We start from the raw sequence: 15,911 nt of genomic DNA on the forward strand, positions 1-15,911 counted from the left end.
TCAAGAAAAATGCAACCCCCCCACGTACATCTACACCAACACCAGTAGATTTGGATGTCTTAGAGCAGAGGATGTTTGAGAAAGAGACAGAAGAGCAAAGAATGCAGACACAAAAAGAGAAGGAGGGGCAGGGTGCTGTAGCTGGAGTCGACCCCTCTGGATCTCTGTTGTGTTCCTTCTTGGAAGAAGGACCTTCTAAGTCTCTCACTGAAATGCCGATATTTAAACCTGTCGAACAACGTATTACCAGATCCACGACTAGACAAATGTTAGAATCTCACAAGCGCGTCGACCCTCAAACACAATGTGCTAAGAAAGAAGCTAAGAAGCAAACCGGAGCCATGGGAGGAGCAGGGCCGAAGATTGGTCTTGTGGAGGGAGATATTCAGCAAATGCTTTCAGCGCTCCAGACCAGATCTAAAGATGCTTAAGCTATTATCTTGGAACGTGAATGGAATGAACTCCCCACAAAAAAGGAAAAAAATATTTTATTATTTGAAGCAATTTAATAATGATGTTGTTTGCCTTCAAGAGACTCATATTAGGCTGCAAGACCAGAAGTACTTAGTGAATTCAAAACTGGGAACATTTTATGCTGCCTCTGATTTGGTAAAGAAAAATGGTGTGGTGATATATATAAATAAAAGATTTTCAACTAAAGTTATAGAGGCAGATGACGCTGGTAGATATATAGCAATTCAATTTGATACAGACTTCGGTTCCATTTTGGTGCTAGGAATATATGCTCCTAACCAATGCCAAGAAAGTTTTTATAAGATGCTCCATTTAAAAATTTTAGACTGGAACTTTAAGAGTATTCTAATAATGGGAGATTGGAATGGAGTGATTTCTCCAAAGATAGACAAGAGTACAAAGACGAAATTCACTACCAAATTACAAAAGGCTTTTTTTGATTTACAAGACGATTTGAAATTAAAAGATGTTTGGAGGACGCAACATCTAAATGAGATAGAGTTTTCTTTCTATTCAGATAGACATAAATCCTTTTCAAGGATTGATTTCTTTTTGTTAACACCGGATCTACTTCCTAAAACCAAGAAATCCAAGATTTTCGCCAGGACACTTAGCGATCATAGTCCGGTGTGGTTACAAATTGAATTAGGGATGAGGCCAAGAAGGTCTTGGAGAGTAAATGAAAATTTATTTAGATATGAAAAAAATGTTGATGAACTTAAAAAACACATGAAGGAATTTTTCAGTTTTAATATGAATAAGGGCACTCCCATTAAAATAGTTTGGGATGCAAGTAAAGCTTATATGCGTGGGGTCCTGATACATATGAACTTTAAACACAAACAAATTAGACAGAAAAGGAGAATGGAATTGGAAGATGAAATAAAACGCAAAGAACAGCTGCTTATAATAAACCCGAATGACCAGGCGCTCCAGATGGCGCTAAAGCTGTTGAAAGATCAATTTCAGATGCTTATCGCAGAACAAACAGCAACCAATTTGCAATTTGCTAAACATAACACCTTTGCCAACGCTAATAAACCTGGTAGATGGTTAGCATATACTTTGAGAAGGAATATGAATGATTATTCATAAATTATTGATAAAATTGAGTTTCGAGGGAAGATGGTATATCAACAAGAGTTGATTAAAAAATCATTTGTGGACTATTATACTAAGCTATATGTACAGGATAATATACAGAACAAGTTAATAGATGATTTTTTGGAAGGAAAAAGGGTTGCAAAAATTTCTGTGCTTCAAAAGGCAAATTTGGAACGTCTTATAACCGCTGATGAGATCACTTTAGTTATAAATCAACTTAAATTAGCTAAGGCTCCAGGGACTGATGGTTTGACTGCAATGTATTATAAAACTTTACAACTGGAAATGATTGAATATCTTACACAACTATTTTGTAATATACAACAAGGAGGTAAAATACCTCCCTCATGGAAAGCGGCTTTTATCTCATTGATACCTAAAGATAAAGAGGGCCCTAAGAAACCAGAGGATTACAGGCCGATATCTCTTCTGAACACAGATTATAAAATATTTGCTAAGGTACTAGCCAACAGATTGATGCCGGTTATTCAAGAGATTATTCATCATGATCAAGCAGGATTTATTGAAGGCAGACATATGAAGGAGAATGTAAGGCAACTCATAGATTTAATTGACTATTTTGATAAGAATAAGCAGATCTCTGCAGTGCTGGTTTTCTTGGATGCAGAGAAGGCCTTCGATCGAGTGAATTGGAATTTTCTAACCAAGACTTTGGAAAAGATGGATATGGGACCACGATTGCGGCAGGCGATTGGAGCAATTTATCAGCAACAAAATGCACAACTTATTATTAATGGAAATTTGTCAACAACTTTCGAGATACAAAAAGGCACAAGACAAGGTTGCCCATTATCCCCATTGTTATTTATTTTAACTTTGGAAGTCTTGTTGAACGCAATTCGGGACTCAAAATCCTTAGATGGCATAGCTATCAGGCAAAAGGAATACAGAACTAGAGCATTCGCCGATGATCTGGTTGTTACCCTTTCACATCCTTTGAAATCAATAATCCAGATGAAAAATATCATAATAGAATTTGGCATGGTGTCTGGGTTTAGACTAAATCAAAACAAAACGAAAATGATGGTTAAAAACATGACAGAGACTCAAAGAAAGAGACTTGTAAGTTTAGCAGGTTTTGAAATAGTTTCTAAAGTTAAATATTTAGGAATACAAATTTCAGAATCAAACACAAAACTTTTCTCAAATAACTATGAAGTGTTGTGGCAAAAGATACAGAAAGATCTTGAAGCGTGGAAAAAGTTACAATTGTCTTTGCTTGGAAGGATCTCAGCAATTAAAATGAAGATTCTACCTAGATTTATCTTTCTATTCCAGATGATTCCGGTGCTTAAGTCAGATAAAACCTTGTTAAATTGGCAAACAACATTAAATAAATTTGTTTGGAAGGAGAAAAAACCGAGAGTAAAGATGAAGATTATGCAAGATACACGTGAAAGAGGCGGCCTCAGACTCCCAAACCTTCGATTGTATTATGAAGCTGCGGTATTAACGCATGTAGCAGATTGGTTCGGGAAAACAAAAATGGAATTGCTCAATATAGAAGGCCATGATCTTGTTCTGGGATGGCATGTATATCTTTTTTATGAAGACAGGGTGGATAAAGTGTTCAACAACCATGTTCTCCGTAGTGCCTTGATGAGAATATGGAAGAAGCACCGGCCCAATTGGGATTATAAAATACCGCTTTGGTTGGATCTTGCAGACACCATGGGGATTATGAATATTAAGTCACTCGGGGGTTGTTTATATAAAGATGTGCTTATTGCTGATGGGGGCGAATGGAAGTTAAAAACTTTGGAACAGCTGTTGGAAGAAGGAATTACTTTAAATTGGTTACATTACATACAGCTTCAGAAGAGATGGGAAGAAGATCGCAGGGTCGGCTTTATGGATAAAGAAGTGGAACTGATTAAGCAGATAAAAGAGACTGGTCCAAAACAAGTTAAAAGAATATATAATGTACTGTTAGAAAGAGACTCAGAAAGTGAATTGGTTAAGGATTGTATGATTAAATGGGCTCAGAATTTTGGTGAAGTGGTTATGTTGGAAACGTGGGAAAAAATATGGGTTCAGAATGTTAAATTTACACAGTCACAGAATTTAAGGGAGAATTTCTATAAAATGTTTTACAGATGGTATTTAGATCCTAAAAAATTATCATGCATGTACCCAAATGTTCAACCAAAATGTTGGAGATGCGGGTGTCTAGATGCTACCTTTTTTCATGTATGGTGGACTTGTAACAAGGTTAAAGCTTTTTGGATAAAAATATGGTGGGTTATGCAGAATGTATTTAAGAAAAGAATACAATTCACTCCACAAATGTTTTTATTGGGTATAGTTAAGGGTTTTACCAAAGGGGAAACAAAATTGGCCTTGTATATGGTTACAGCAGCTAGGTTGTTGATTGCGCAACATTGGAAAAAAGATTTTTTGCCGACAATTGATCAATGGATTCAGAAGGTGGCGGGGTTCGCTGAAATGGCAAAAATTTCAGCTTTCTTAAAAGCTCAGAAACAGGAGGATTACACACAGGAATGGGCAAAATGGATTGATTATATACAGAATAAATACCAGACTAGGAGTTATTATGTAGCCTTTAGGTAAGAATGTTTAGACCGATAGATGATCAGAGTAAATAGTATATGGGATGTTTGGAATTGTTAGAGTGGTATACAGCGGAAGTCAGGGGGGTGGGTTTGTGTGGGAGGTGGGGGAGGGTTAGGGTGGAGGGTGGGGCAATATATATGTATGAATAAATTAGAAGTTGGGACTAATGAAACATTGTTAGGCTAGGAGAAATTTATATTAAGAGTTATAGATGTTAAATTAGCTTAGAAAATGATCAATGTGTTATTATTAATTTAAGAGTAATTTATATAGTGTTTGTTGGGAGGAGAGGGGTCATGAGTAATCTATTTTAAGATGGGGGAGGGGAGGGGGTAAAGTGTTTGGTATAATATTTGAATGTGAATTTTTGCGGGGGGGTTGGGGGGTATAGCATTTGTATGAGATTTATATTGTGTGGAGGGGGGGTGAAAAGGGGGAAAATTTGTTTGTACAAAACTTTTAATAAAAAAAAAGAAGCTTCAAAAAAAAAAGAATGTCAACAATACATTCTACAATCCTACTCCTTTCTATTCCCCCCTCCCAACTACTACACTATTGAAACAGCATAGAAAATTATAAGAAAGTGTGGCAGGCCAAAGATCCTAAAAAGAACATAACTACAGGCCTGACAGGCTATGCAACACCAGAGTGCACTGACCAAGGGGAAAATGGGCTGCAGCTGCTGCTGGACGATGTTGGCTCCCGTGTGTTTGTCACCTTTCGTTTGTGCGCCAGGTGGGTGGGGGCCCCAGACCGGCTGATTATCCTGAAGTCAGGTGGTGCTCCCCCGGGATCTCGTATCTCTCTCTTATTTTTGTATATATCAAAATATCATTATTACATACATATTAGCAGTAAAAATTTACTTCAAATTCTTTAGCATCTTCAATCATTTACTTTGTATCACTTCTAACCATTTCATTATATCAACAATTTCAATGTAGTTTCAATTCATTTCTGTGACCTACGTTTCATTGCTGCCTCGTCCCCCCTGTCTGCTGGCAGAGCCTCCCCCTTTCATGTTTTAAGTTTGCTTGGACATTTTATTGGTTTATCACCTCTATTCTTACTGAAATACAGTATTTCAAGTTTATTGCTTCAGATTGTTTAACATTACACCAACTTGAACTACCAACGTTCTCGGCATTAACATGAATCCTATGGAGAATCACAACCTTTACTTTGAGCAAGCTTCTTCCTATTTATTTTTAATGGACTCATAAGTTATCTTATTTTTAATAAAATTCTTCAGTTTATTTTCGAAGCCAATTCAGTGTTTGGTCTTACCTCTTCCACTATAGCCTCCCCTTATCCACAAACCCATTTAGACCCATTTCCTTCAAAGCAGAGTACACAACATTTTTCCTTTTAAGAGCCATGCTAGGTTTAATGTGGCATGTTAAAATTCAACAAGTTAAATTGTCAAGTAGATTAGATTATAGCTTTATTGATTAGCCTATATGCCATATCAAAGCACAAGGTTCAAACATCACCAATAAAATCCTATACAAACAATTTAAAATAAGAGTAGGGTAAAATATAATAGTTATAGGATAAGATACAATGTAATTTAATAAGTAGAAAATAGAAAATACCTATGGATGAACTTTATGTACAATTAAGTTTCAATAGTACTTTGGAATTAATTGATTATCTTTCGTATTTAATTGAAGTACCCCATGTGATGACAAAATGCTTTAGGGTTTTTCTGTGTGATTCAGACCCATTTCCAGTTAGGAGGATCAGAAAGACAATGATCTTTCTATTTATCTAGTTTGTTCAGGGCTTCATCATCTCCTCCTGGATTTGTTGAAAGGAATTTACTTCTAGTTACAACTCCAAGGTTTGTGTTATTTAATATTATATAACAAGAAGTAGATATTTCTAGCTGTGGCTTCGTTCCCTTCTGAGTTTGGCCTCAGTGAGCCAGAACCCAGATCTTGGGATCCTGGTTTTCACCACCTATTTCCTGAAAGCCATAAGAATTTTCATATTTTCCTTTCTTTTAATGCAACTGCAGCTCTACTACATATTTGTACACCTTTCAAAAGGAATCAGAGGAGTTGGCATAGAGTTACAATACACTTGGCATTTCATAGACAAACTGGTTTTTAAACTTCGAATGCCCATTCAGCCAGGGATTTAAGAAGATCTAAAATGTTGGTAATTACTTGTCTATTATTAAAGAGGGTAGCACAGCCTTGTTCCCAACCACTCCCTCCAACTTTCTTCCTTCTCTTTCCAGGTCTGTGTGCCATCTTGCTATCATGGCACAATCTCTTCATTAAAACATACACCATTCTAGAGTTATGGTAGTATTTTTAAAAAGAATAATACATGGTAATCCTAACTTGGCACCAAGCAATGAATTCTTCTCTGACCCTAAGATCTGACCCCAAAATTTGAAGCTTACAAGATTGAACATCCTTTCTTCGTTCCTTCTTCCCTCCCTCCCATGTCCCTTCTTCTCTTATGAGCTCCTGTCTGCTACATGGTCAGCCCTGTTACAGATAAACCATTTACTGAGAAATTGGCCAAACTGTACAAAAAGGTTTGTGGTTAGATATCCCACTCCTTTGAATTTCTTTATTTTTAGAGACCAATCTTTTAAAACAATAAAACAGTGCTCTCTGCGAGCTGTTATGATAAACAGCAGCAAAAAAAGTCACGCATTAGATGATTGGTTTTTTTTTCCTGCGGTAGAATCTGTTACTGATTCTAAAATGGACATTTTATTTTCTAAATACATCGATAACATTCCTGTGGCTTCTTTGTCATGATGTGCACATGATCAGTGAACCAGTGTCCATCATCCAGAAGATGGAAGCAGAGATCACCCTCCCCACCTCACATGTATACATAGTACAGAATGGAGGCAACTTTCACATTCATGACAGTAGGGTGCTTTATTTACAATGTTTTACAGGGAATCTGATTAACTGCATCCTTCAATATGATCTTGTCAATTTTTCTATTTAATGTCATATATGGGATATAAAAATAAGAGTAACAAATTGATATATTTTTGCCTATATCTGAAACAAAGTTGCAAGTCATTTTTTAAAATTTTCTTGTACTTTTATCCTTTCCATCCCTTTTTTCAGTTCTTTTCCTTCTTGCTTTATATTTTATTCCTGTATTTGTTTTTAAATCCAATAAAGTTACATAGAAAACAATTCACGCGAAATGGTGACATTTTAATGTTAACGATCTTACAAGGTTTTGGCTATTTCTTAAAACATAATGACTTAATTTTGAGGTTTGCTGTTGCCATTTTAAAATGTAGAGAATCTCACAGAAAGATTATGAGAATAAGCTCTTCAGATCCATCTTCCAGGTTTTGTAGCCCTTTCCACTAGTGCCTCTGATTTCATTCCCACCATAAATTGAATGCAGTCTCAGGATATGACAGCTCTGGATAGGCCAATCTTCACAAATTCTCTGTTGCTCTGAGCTGTGTCACTGTATATTGCTCAAAGAATAAGGGAGGCTGAAAAAGGCATTACACTGTTACAGACGTAATATTCATCACTGTTTGCTTTTCCCCCCTTTTGCCCAGTAGTTTTGCAAAGCGTGAAATCTGCTGGATCTCCTCTGTTTAGAACTCCCAGAAAGATGCATTCTTGTTACAAAGGAAGTTGCTATTAAAATGAATTTATTAGACAATTACATATGTGACTTCATGCTCATCTGTTTAAGAATTAATCTTTGCTCTGAAGCAAGCCATAGTTTAGGCCCAAGAAATGTGAGAGAGCCTTAAAGATACGATACAATAAAGCTTTCTTGCACAAAATGTTACAACTCCACTTCCAGAGCTGCTGCTGTTTTATTATTAATGGGTTGGTGTGATCATATTCAGTTGTCTACTCCTTAGAGAAGAAACTATAATGAAACTCTTGCAAAAGGAAGCCCTAATATTCATTTGTGGTGTGTAATTTTAAACCTATGTAGTTCTGGATTGATAGGCAACACCCTGGCTATCTAAATGAAGTTATTTCTTACAGTAACTTGATAATGCACTATTTGTTTCCTAACCACATTGAAAGTAATGTGTTGACTAAAGTAACATCGATTACCATAATGTGGCAGACACTGTTTTGCTGATATTTTTACAATTTAGTGTTGTAGAAACAAGTCAGGAATTGGCACCAATAAAAAAACAGAAGCAATTAAATGAATAGACAAGTTGAAATTTGATAAGGAAAAGTAAAATATGAAGCTCTTGAAAGTTTGACATGCTCAATTGATGGTCTATCAATGACCGTAACTCATATTTCTGAATTTTATAGAAGATGTCACATTGTGATTCTAATGTAGTCAGATTTGCAAATCCTTTTAGCATCTAGATGTGTACAAGCCAGATCCAAATGATCTTACATTTGGACATGAACAGCATTGGAACAAAGATTAATGTTTCTTCAAGTGGCACTAAATCCTCTAAAATTAACACATCATTGTTAAATCTAGATTAAGTAGCTGCCATTTTAGATGTAGTTACTTGAAAATGAATTCTGTTGATATTTGTAAATTATGCTATAAACAGCATTCTTTCAACATGATACAAATTAAATGGTTCCTTTGTAATGACTTAGTTAAATCTTTTAAATAATCTTCCTGCAGTCATACAAAATAAAATGTTTGCTTCATATCAAGGTACTGGATGTTCTCTGAAAAGCAGGGGATAAGTGTTTGGGTTGAGATAGGGAGTAATACTTTCACTTTGCAGGGATATGCAAAACTGCTCAGGTTAAAGTTCTTGAGTTCTTAGGGAGGAACTCAAAAACAGCAGATATTTAATTACTGAGCTTAGATAACTGCTGAATCTTAGCATTCTAAAATATTTTCTTATTTTTTCTTATTGTTTAATTAAGAATCTGCTTCCAGAAAAAATTTAGAGCCCTATAAGCATTTTGACCTGTGCAGATCCTAAAAAGTCATTCAGAGTAAAGAATTGATTTTGTGTTTGATGAGATTAAAATAAACTGGATATTTATATCTTGTTTAGCAAGGAACAACAGAATAAAGCAGAGGTGGTATTACTGGTACAATCCTGAATAAAAGTCCTAGATAGCACTTTCCAAACATGTTATTCTTATTTGGTGTGCCATCATCAATCAGTCATGTGCTTTTAGGTTATTATTGAATTCTTACAAAAACTTCATTCTTTTTGGAGAAGTGATGGATTCCAAATTAAAGTTGTAGTATGCTGTTGAATAAACATCTTAATCAAATGAAGTAATTGCAAATCTACCGTGTTTCCCTGAAAATAAGACGGGGTCTTATTTTCTTTTGAACCCCGAAATAAGCACTTGGCCTTATTTTTAGGGAGGTCTTATTATTTTTGAGGTGCAGAAGGCGTCGAACGTGGTCACCTAATGGCTGCAGCTGTGTTGCAATATTTTGGGGGAGGGCTTATTTTCAGGGGAGGGCTTATTTTAGCGCATGCGCTCAAAAACCCAATTGGGCTTATTATCCGGGGAGGTCTTATTTTGGGGAAAACAGGGTAGCTAAGTTATTCTCTTCACTGCCTACAGTTGCTTTGGATAAAAGTAAAAAAAAGTTGCTGTAATATGAGAGAATGGAACATGCAAAGAATAAGCAAATCAGAATAGTGATATCCAGTACAATTTTTTAAAAGAAATATGCACAAGATGAAGAGAATAGAGACTGTTTTCTCATTCTTGAAATTTGTCCTATCCTCAAGAGACCCGAACAATACTTTGAGATTGTTGTGCCTAGCTGGCTTTTCTTATGAGAATTCCATTAGTTCTTGATGCACTCTCCCTACATACTGTATACACATGATTGGTTCATTATGGAAAGTCTTAATAAAGTCTTGTTTATTTTTTGGATCAATTTATATTTTAATTTATAAAGCCCAACTTGTAAATTGTATCTCTGTGTGGCTAACAAAGGTTGAAAATCTTATCAGCACTAATACAGAAAACAAATCACAACAAAAGAATTATGTAACTGAGGCAAGCCCACAGTCATTCAGTTTCTACCCACTACAGATTGCTTATCCACCACTCTGGCCCATTACCTAAGAGAAAAATCAGATCTTTAAAGACTTGTAGATAGCCAACAGGTGGGGCCACCAATTTTCAGGGGTTATGTTGTTCCAGATGGCAAATGCTACAATAGAGAAGGTTTGTCTCCTGAGCCTCATGAGATGACATTGTTTTATAGAGAGGTCCCAGACCATGCTCAACTTTTTGGATTTTGTGGAATAGTCAGAAAGAATTGGAAAAAGGCAGTTCTACAAATAGCCTGGCGCTGGGATGGAGGAGGAGTGTACAGATGGAATTCAGCAGCCTGAATTATACTCAGAAGCTTACTGAGTACAATTCATAAAACAAGGATATTACATTGGTGTACCAAGATATATTCTTAGTGATCCATGTCACCACATTGTGTGGTTCAGTTAAGCTTCTGGTTGGTGTTCAATGACAGTACCATGTACAATACATTGTAACAGTTCAGTTGGGAGATAAGCAAAGGCATAAATGACTGTGAAAAGACTCTTCTGCTCCAGTAATGGGCACAATCAATTTAGCAATTGCACTTGCACTTAGCACTTATATACTGCCACACAATGCTTTACAGCCCTCTCTGAGTGCTTTATACAGTCAGAATATTTTCTCCAATAATCTGGGTCCTCATTTTACCAATATCTGAAGGATGGAAGGCTGAGTCAACCTTGAGCCCCATCAGGATTGAGCTCCAGATTGTGGGCAGAGTTAGCCTGCAATACGGGGTTCCAACCACTGTGCCACCAGGGTTATTATTAATTTACAAGTATTTGTGCAAAGGCTTTTCTTGCCATGGCTGCCATTTGCTGTTTATCAGGAACCATAAATCCAAGAGGTTATTGTGTGCCAGTTCTGTCCAGACCAAAAGTTGAAAAGTCTTCCCATTCAGGAGACTTCACTGCCTGTTGTCCACATAAACATTTGTAATCTCTAAAGATTGAGAAAGACCCTTGGCAGGATCACTTATTTCACTAGGGAAAAAATATATATAGTTGAGATGATACTTAATCCCATGCTGATAGATGATGTCACCCAGCAGTTAATGTAGATGTTAAATGGGAGTGGAGAAAGTATGGAGCCTTGTAAGACCCTGCAAACCAGAATCTAGGGCTAGATCTCTCCTGTCCTGCCACCATTGATTGCAATTGAGCCTGCAGGAAGAAGAACTATCACAATACGTGCCAAGCCACTCCCAGACCATGGAATCAATCCAGAAGGAAACCATGACTGAGGTTGCTGAAAGACACTGAAAGATTAAGAAAGATCAGACTGGATGCTCTAGCCCCATGATGGCAAACCTGTGGCACAGGTGCCAGAGGTGGCACACAGAGTCCGCTCTGTGGGCATGTGCACCATTGCCAGCTGCTCTTTGGGTTTCCAGTGCTCCAATGTGCATGAAGACCAGTTGGCCAGCACCCATCTATGTGCCATAAATCCAAAGACCAGTGTCAGGCCTGCAGTTATATTCCTTTTAGGATATTTGGCCTGCCACACACTCCATTATTTTTCTATGCTGTTTCATTAGTGTAGTAATTGGGAGGGGGAATAGAAAGGAGTAGAATTGTGGAATGTGTTGTTGTCATTCCTTTCTAGAAGCCCAAGGTCTTCTTTTGTCTCCGCACCTCTGCATCTGACCGGAACTAGATGGGTGGAAATGCCAGCGTGGGTGAAGATGGATGTGATGGATTTATAGGTGTGGGGATAAGATCATGAACTTTCAACTGGGTGGAATCCCAGGAAGCTTTTAGATTTGGGATTCCACAGTTTGTGCCAACATGTCTGTCTTATTAAACTGGAACTTTAAGAATAGCTCTACCTTGGACTCTGATTTAATTCTGCATGATATTTGGAATGCTGACAATCAGGTGGCCAGCCCACGCATGAGGACCGGCCAACTGGTCTTTGGGTTTCCAGTGCTCCACGCACACACATTCCAGTTTGAGCATTCAGTGCCAAAAAAGGTTCACCATCACTGCTCTGGCCCATTTTGATCTGGCTAGATATCCATAAGCTGGTCAGTGTTGTCTATTTTAACTCAGTTTGAAACTTGAATGAAAAGTGTCAACATAATCCTGCATTTTGGACAGCACTACAGCCTTGCCAGTGCTAGCTTGATCAGTTTTTTCCCCTAAATATGACATCCCATAAATTTCATGTGAGTCCCTGGGTCTTAGATTAAATATTAGTACTTAAGCAATATGAAACCCAACTGAAAAGGTCTACATAATCAGTTTCTTCCTAGGCTCCCTAAAGCTTTAACTACATTCTGAACAACCTTCCCTAAAAAGAGTAACTGACATTAAAAAAAACATTGTCTAATACTATTGAATATAGGGATGGTTTTTTGAAGAAGGGAAATATCAATATTACTTTAAGAACTGGCAGAATGACCACTTTACTGAAGGGTGAATTTGGCACCTCATAGGAAGGTCATGGATCTGATATCCAGGTATAAAGGTATGTACTTGCAGCCCAAGGGTCTTGGCCAACTTCTTCAGGATTAACAGGATTGAAGTCTTCTCCGACAAATTTTGGAGTTGCTTAAAAATACTGAGACATGCTTTTTTTTTGTTTACTAATAATGATTTGCAATCATCCTAATAGTTATGTTTACATTTTTTTACTATGCCATTTTAGATATAGTCATAATTGTATGGCATTCAATCTGGGATCTTTATTTTCAATGTCATATTACAATAAATAATCATTCCTATCTGCTTCAAATATTAATTATACCATTAATTAATTGTGAGTGGTCTTTAATCTGTTTTAAGAAAGGAGGGCACAACAAAAAGATGAGGTTTTTAAAAAACAAATGCAGTCCCACTTTTAAAAATAAAACCCCAAACAAATCATTTAACTCTAAACTTAATTACTTTTGCAGTGAGAAACTCCAACTCTGAATTATTGCAAACTACATTTGGTAACCCTACTGTAAACCACTAAAAGGGAGAAATAAAGCTTGGAAATTTGTCTCACAACTCAGTCATTAGATTTGCCTCATTCACTTGTTACTGCCTCACCAATGCAGACTCCTTAAGTGACTCTGCATTGGGGAGTCAACCTTACACTCACAGGCACTCCTGCCATTTCCATGCTTTGTCCCATGGGAAGTCAGGGTAGTAGAATGACTCAATTTGAGCTACAGAAATTTGGTTGACCACTACATGGCAATGAACAGGAAGTGTTGACATCCTCATCAGTAAAATGAATGATTTCATTAAACCTATACTGTATATGCTATCTCCTTTTAATCATTAATATTCTAGATGTCATAGATGTTCTCAAACTTTGCACACTGCGATTATTCACTATGAGGCAACTGTCCCATGCAGGCTTGCACAGGCAAAAGGAATTAAAATTTGTTTTGGACAGCACTACTGCCTTCCCTGTGCTAGCCTGATCAATCTTTTTTGTTTTGTTTTTAAGTTGCTTGTGATCCCTTGGGATTCTGATCCACAGTTTGAAAATTGTGCATTAAATGCATAGGCATCCAAATATCCTATTTTAAAAACTGTTTTGAAGAGTACATTTAGACAGGAAAGGCAAAAGCTTAGAATGTCCCCCATAAAAAAAAAACCCAGCTACTTACATATTCTCTAACAATAGTTGTGCTTCTCCCCAAGATCTCCAAATGATAGAGCTTTATTGACTAAGTGTGGTATTGAGCAATCAGAAGCAGGTAATCATTGCTCCTCCATCACTTACTGGCTCTAGATTTCTTTGCCTCACCTGAATGCCACTTTGAAGGAGGAGCGTCTTCCAAGACAGTTTTGAAGGATAAATCAAAAAGTTCTATTAGGTTGCTGCACTCTGTCTTTGCTGCTTCAGATGAAGGAAATGCTGGTTCCATCTACAGCTGGACTGGCCATGGACTCTTATTTCAGCACTGCCAGTAGAGAAGTATTGCATTACTCCTGAAGGTGAAGATTAGCTGAGGAGAGCATGCCACAGGGTACTGGGAGGATATGAAGCCTGAGAGGGATTCCTCATTTTGTGTACCAATCCTGATCCTAATGTTTTTGTGAAGTTTAACATTTGTAAATCAAAATACCACATACTGAAATGTGAAAAAGTCTACAATTAAAGCTGGGAGAATTGATTTACATTTCCAGAGTTGTTACTTGCAGTCTTGCAGTTACTTGCAGAGACAGCACAGCTTGTATGTGTGGAACCTTTTCTAAAGACTTATCATTTCACATTCCTTCACTGGAGGCAGGTTGTTGGCCTGCTACCGTATGAATAAAGTTACAATGAGGATACTCGTAGAGAACATAGTCTGGGCTCTATTTGGAAGCAAGCATTATGTTCCATTTTCTTCTGATTGAGAAGCTGGAGGAAAAGTAGTGTATATATGGAAGAACAGTAATACAAACTCTTTTCATGTATCTTTTACTCAAACTCGCCCAATTTACTCAGGCCTGTAGCCTCCCAACAGTTTCTTCACCTTACTAACTTAATGCTCAACAGGCAAAAGGAATCCCTCAATGGCAACCAATAGGTAAAAAAGAAGGGATGGAGCAAAGATGTCTAGCACCTTCCAATACCAGGAGCATTGCAGCAATTAAACTAAAGGAATCACCCAGAATTGATACTAGATCACAAACATGAATGCAGCAAGAATTTGGGCAGATAATATGCTGTGGAGGTGTGGCCACATGAGGGTGCCTTATCTCTCATCTCTGATTGTTGTGAATACAGAGTGTGATTGCTTGCCTTCCGTTTGCCCAGTCACATTGTCTTCCATTCTCTACTGCCCAATTGGATATTTGGATTTTACAAAAGTTCTCTTTGATATCAGGATTCAATTAGCACCCTTTGGTGAGTGAGGCCTTTGGCTTTTTGCTTTCTGTGCCAAGAAAATGTTCTGTGTTTGCAACGATCAGAGCAATCAAGCTGTGTTTACCTCAACTAAATGTGTTTGGGGAGTAAATGAAGACTTGAGGAAGGCTCTCATACTGTTTTTTAAAAGTACTGCATGCAAAAAGGGGAGTGCAAGAAAGAACTATTTTGACAGAATGGGATTAAAAGAAATGGTTTGTTCTGAGGTACCACGGGCTGTGCATTAACCCCACCCTCCTCTCTTGCACTTGGCTATTTTGGGCTGGCAGCATGAGCCAGAGCTCTGACAGATGAGCACTCAGAAACACAAAACAGAGTACCGTAGCACTTGTTGCTCCGAACACCAATGTAAGCTGTTCCTGCTTTGCCTTTCTTGTCCTTTCTGGTTTATTTTGTTTACAGTTTCATAAATAGGAAAATTATTATCTGAGTTAGTGGAAGTTTCAAAAGCAGCAGCAGGAGCAAAGGGATTGTGTGGAGAAGGAGCAGGAAGCCTTCCAAGTGCGGTGGGTAAAAGGTGTAGCCGTGCTGGCCCTGGACCCTTTACAGAGCAAGGAGAACAGCTCCTTGCCTGGGGCGATCAGAAATGAGCGACTCATCTCCTGCCAATGGAGAAGGAAAAGATCCTGAAATCGAACTCTTTGTTAAGGTAGGTGAGACTTTCTTTAGTCAGCTGCAGACATTCAGTGTCCAGAGTGCCATTGTCTTTTAGTACAAAATTTCTCCCTTTTCCCTCCCTGCTCTTGTTTGCTTTTCCTCCTGCTGATGGCTTTAGTCTTTTAAAAGTTGCTCCAGTGCCATCTCCTCTCTCGAATGCCAAGCCAGCCACAGTGGTTTCCTCTCTGAATTTACTTTGAGGAAGGA

At 37.6% G+C, this 15,911-nt stretch overlaps 1 protein-coding gene across 5 annotated transcripts in view; it reads left to right on the plus strand.

The window, feature by feature from the left end:
• CLIC5 (chloride intracellular channel 5) overlaps positions 1–15,911 on the plus strand; it is an 88,012-nt gene that overhangs the window by 16,243 nt on the left and 55,858 nt on the right. For 2 of the 5 annotated variants that reach the window (XM_081943261.1, XM_081943258.1), the window contains exon 1: positions 15,402–15,696. The exons of the other annotated variants lie outside the window; for them this stretch is intronic. Coding sequence is in view for 1 of the 2 variants with exons in the window: in XM_081943258.1 (XP_081799384.1) it covers positions 15,634–15,696 (63 nt within the window). In the remaining variant the exon portion in view is untranslated. Of the gene's footprint in view, positions 1–15,401; positions 15,697–15,911 lie in introns of those variants that run through there. 5 annotated transcript variants of the gene reach the window in all.

The sequence above is a fragment of the Natrix helvetica genome (genome assembly GCF_964273705.1).
Source record: "Natrix helvetica genome assembly, chromosome: 2".
Lineage (NCBI taxonomy): Eukaryota > Metazoa > Chordata > Lepidosauria > Squamata > Natricidae > Natrix > Natrix helvetica.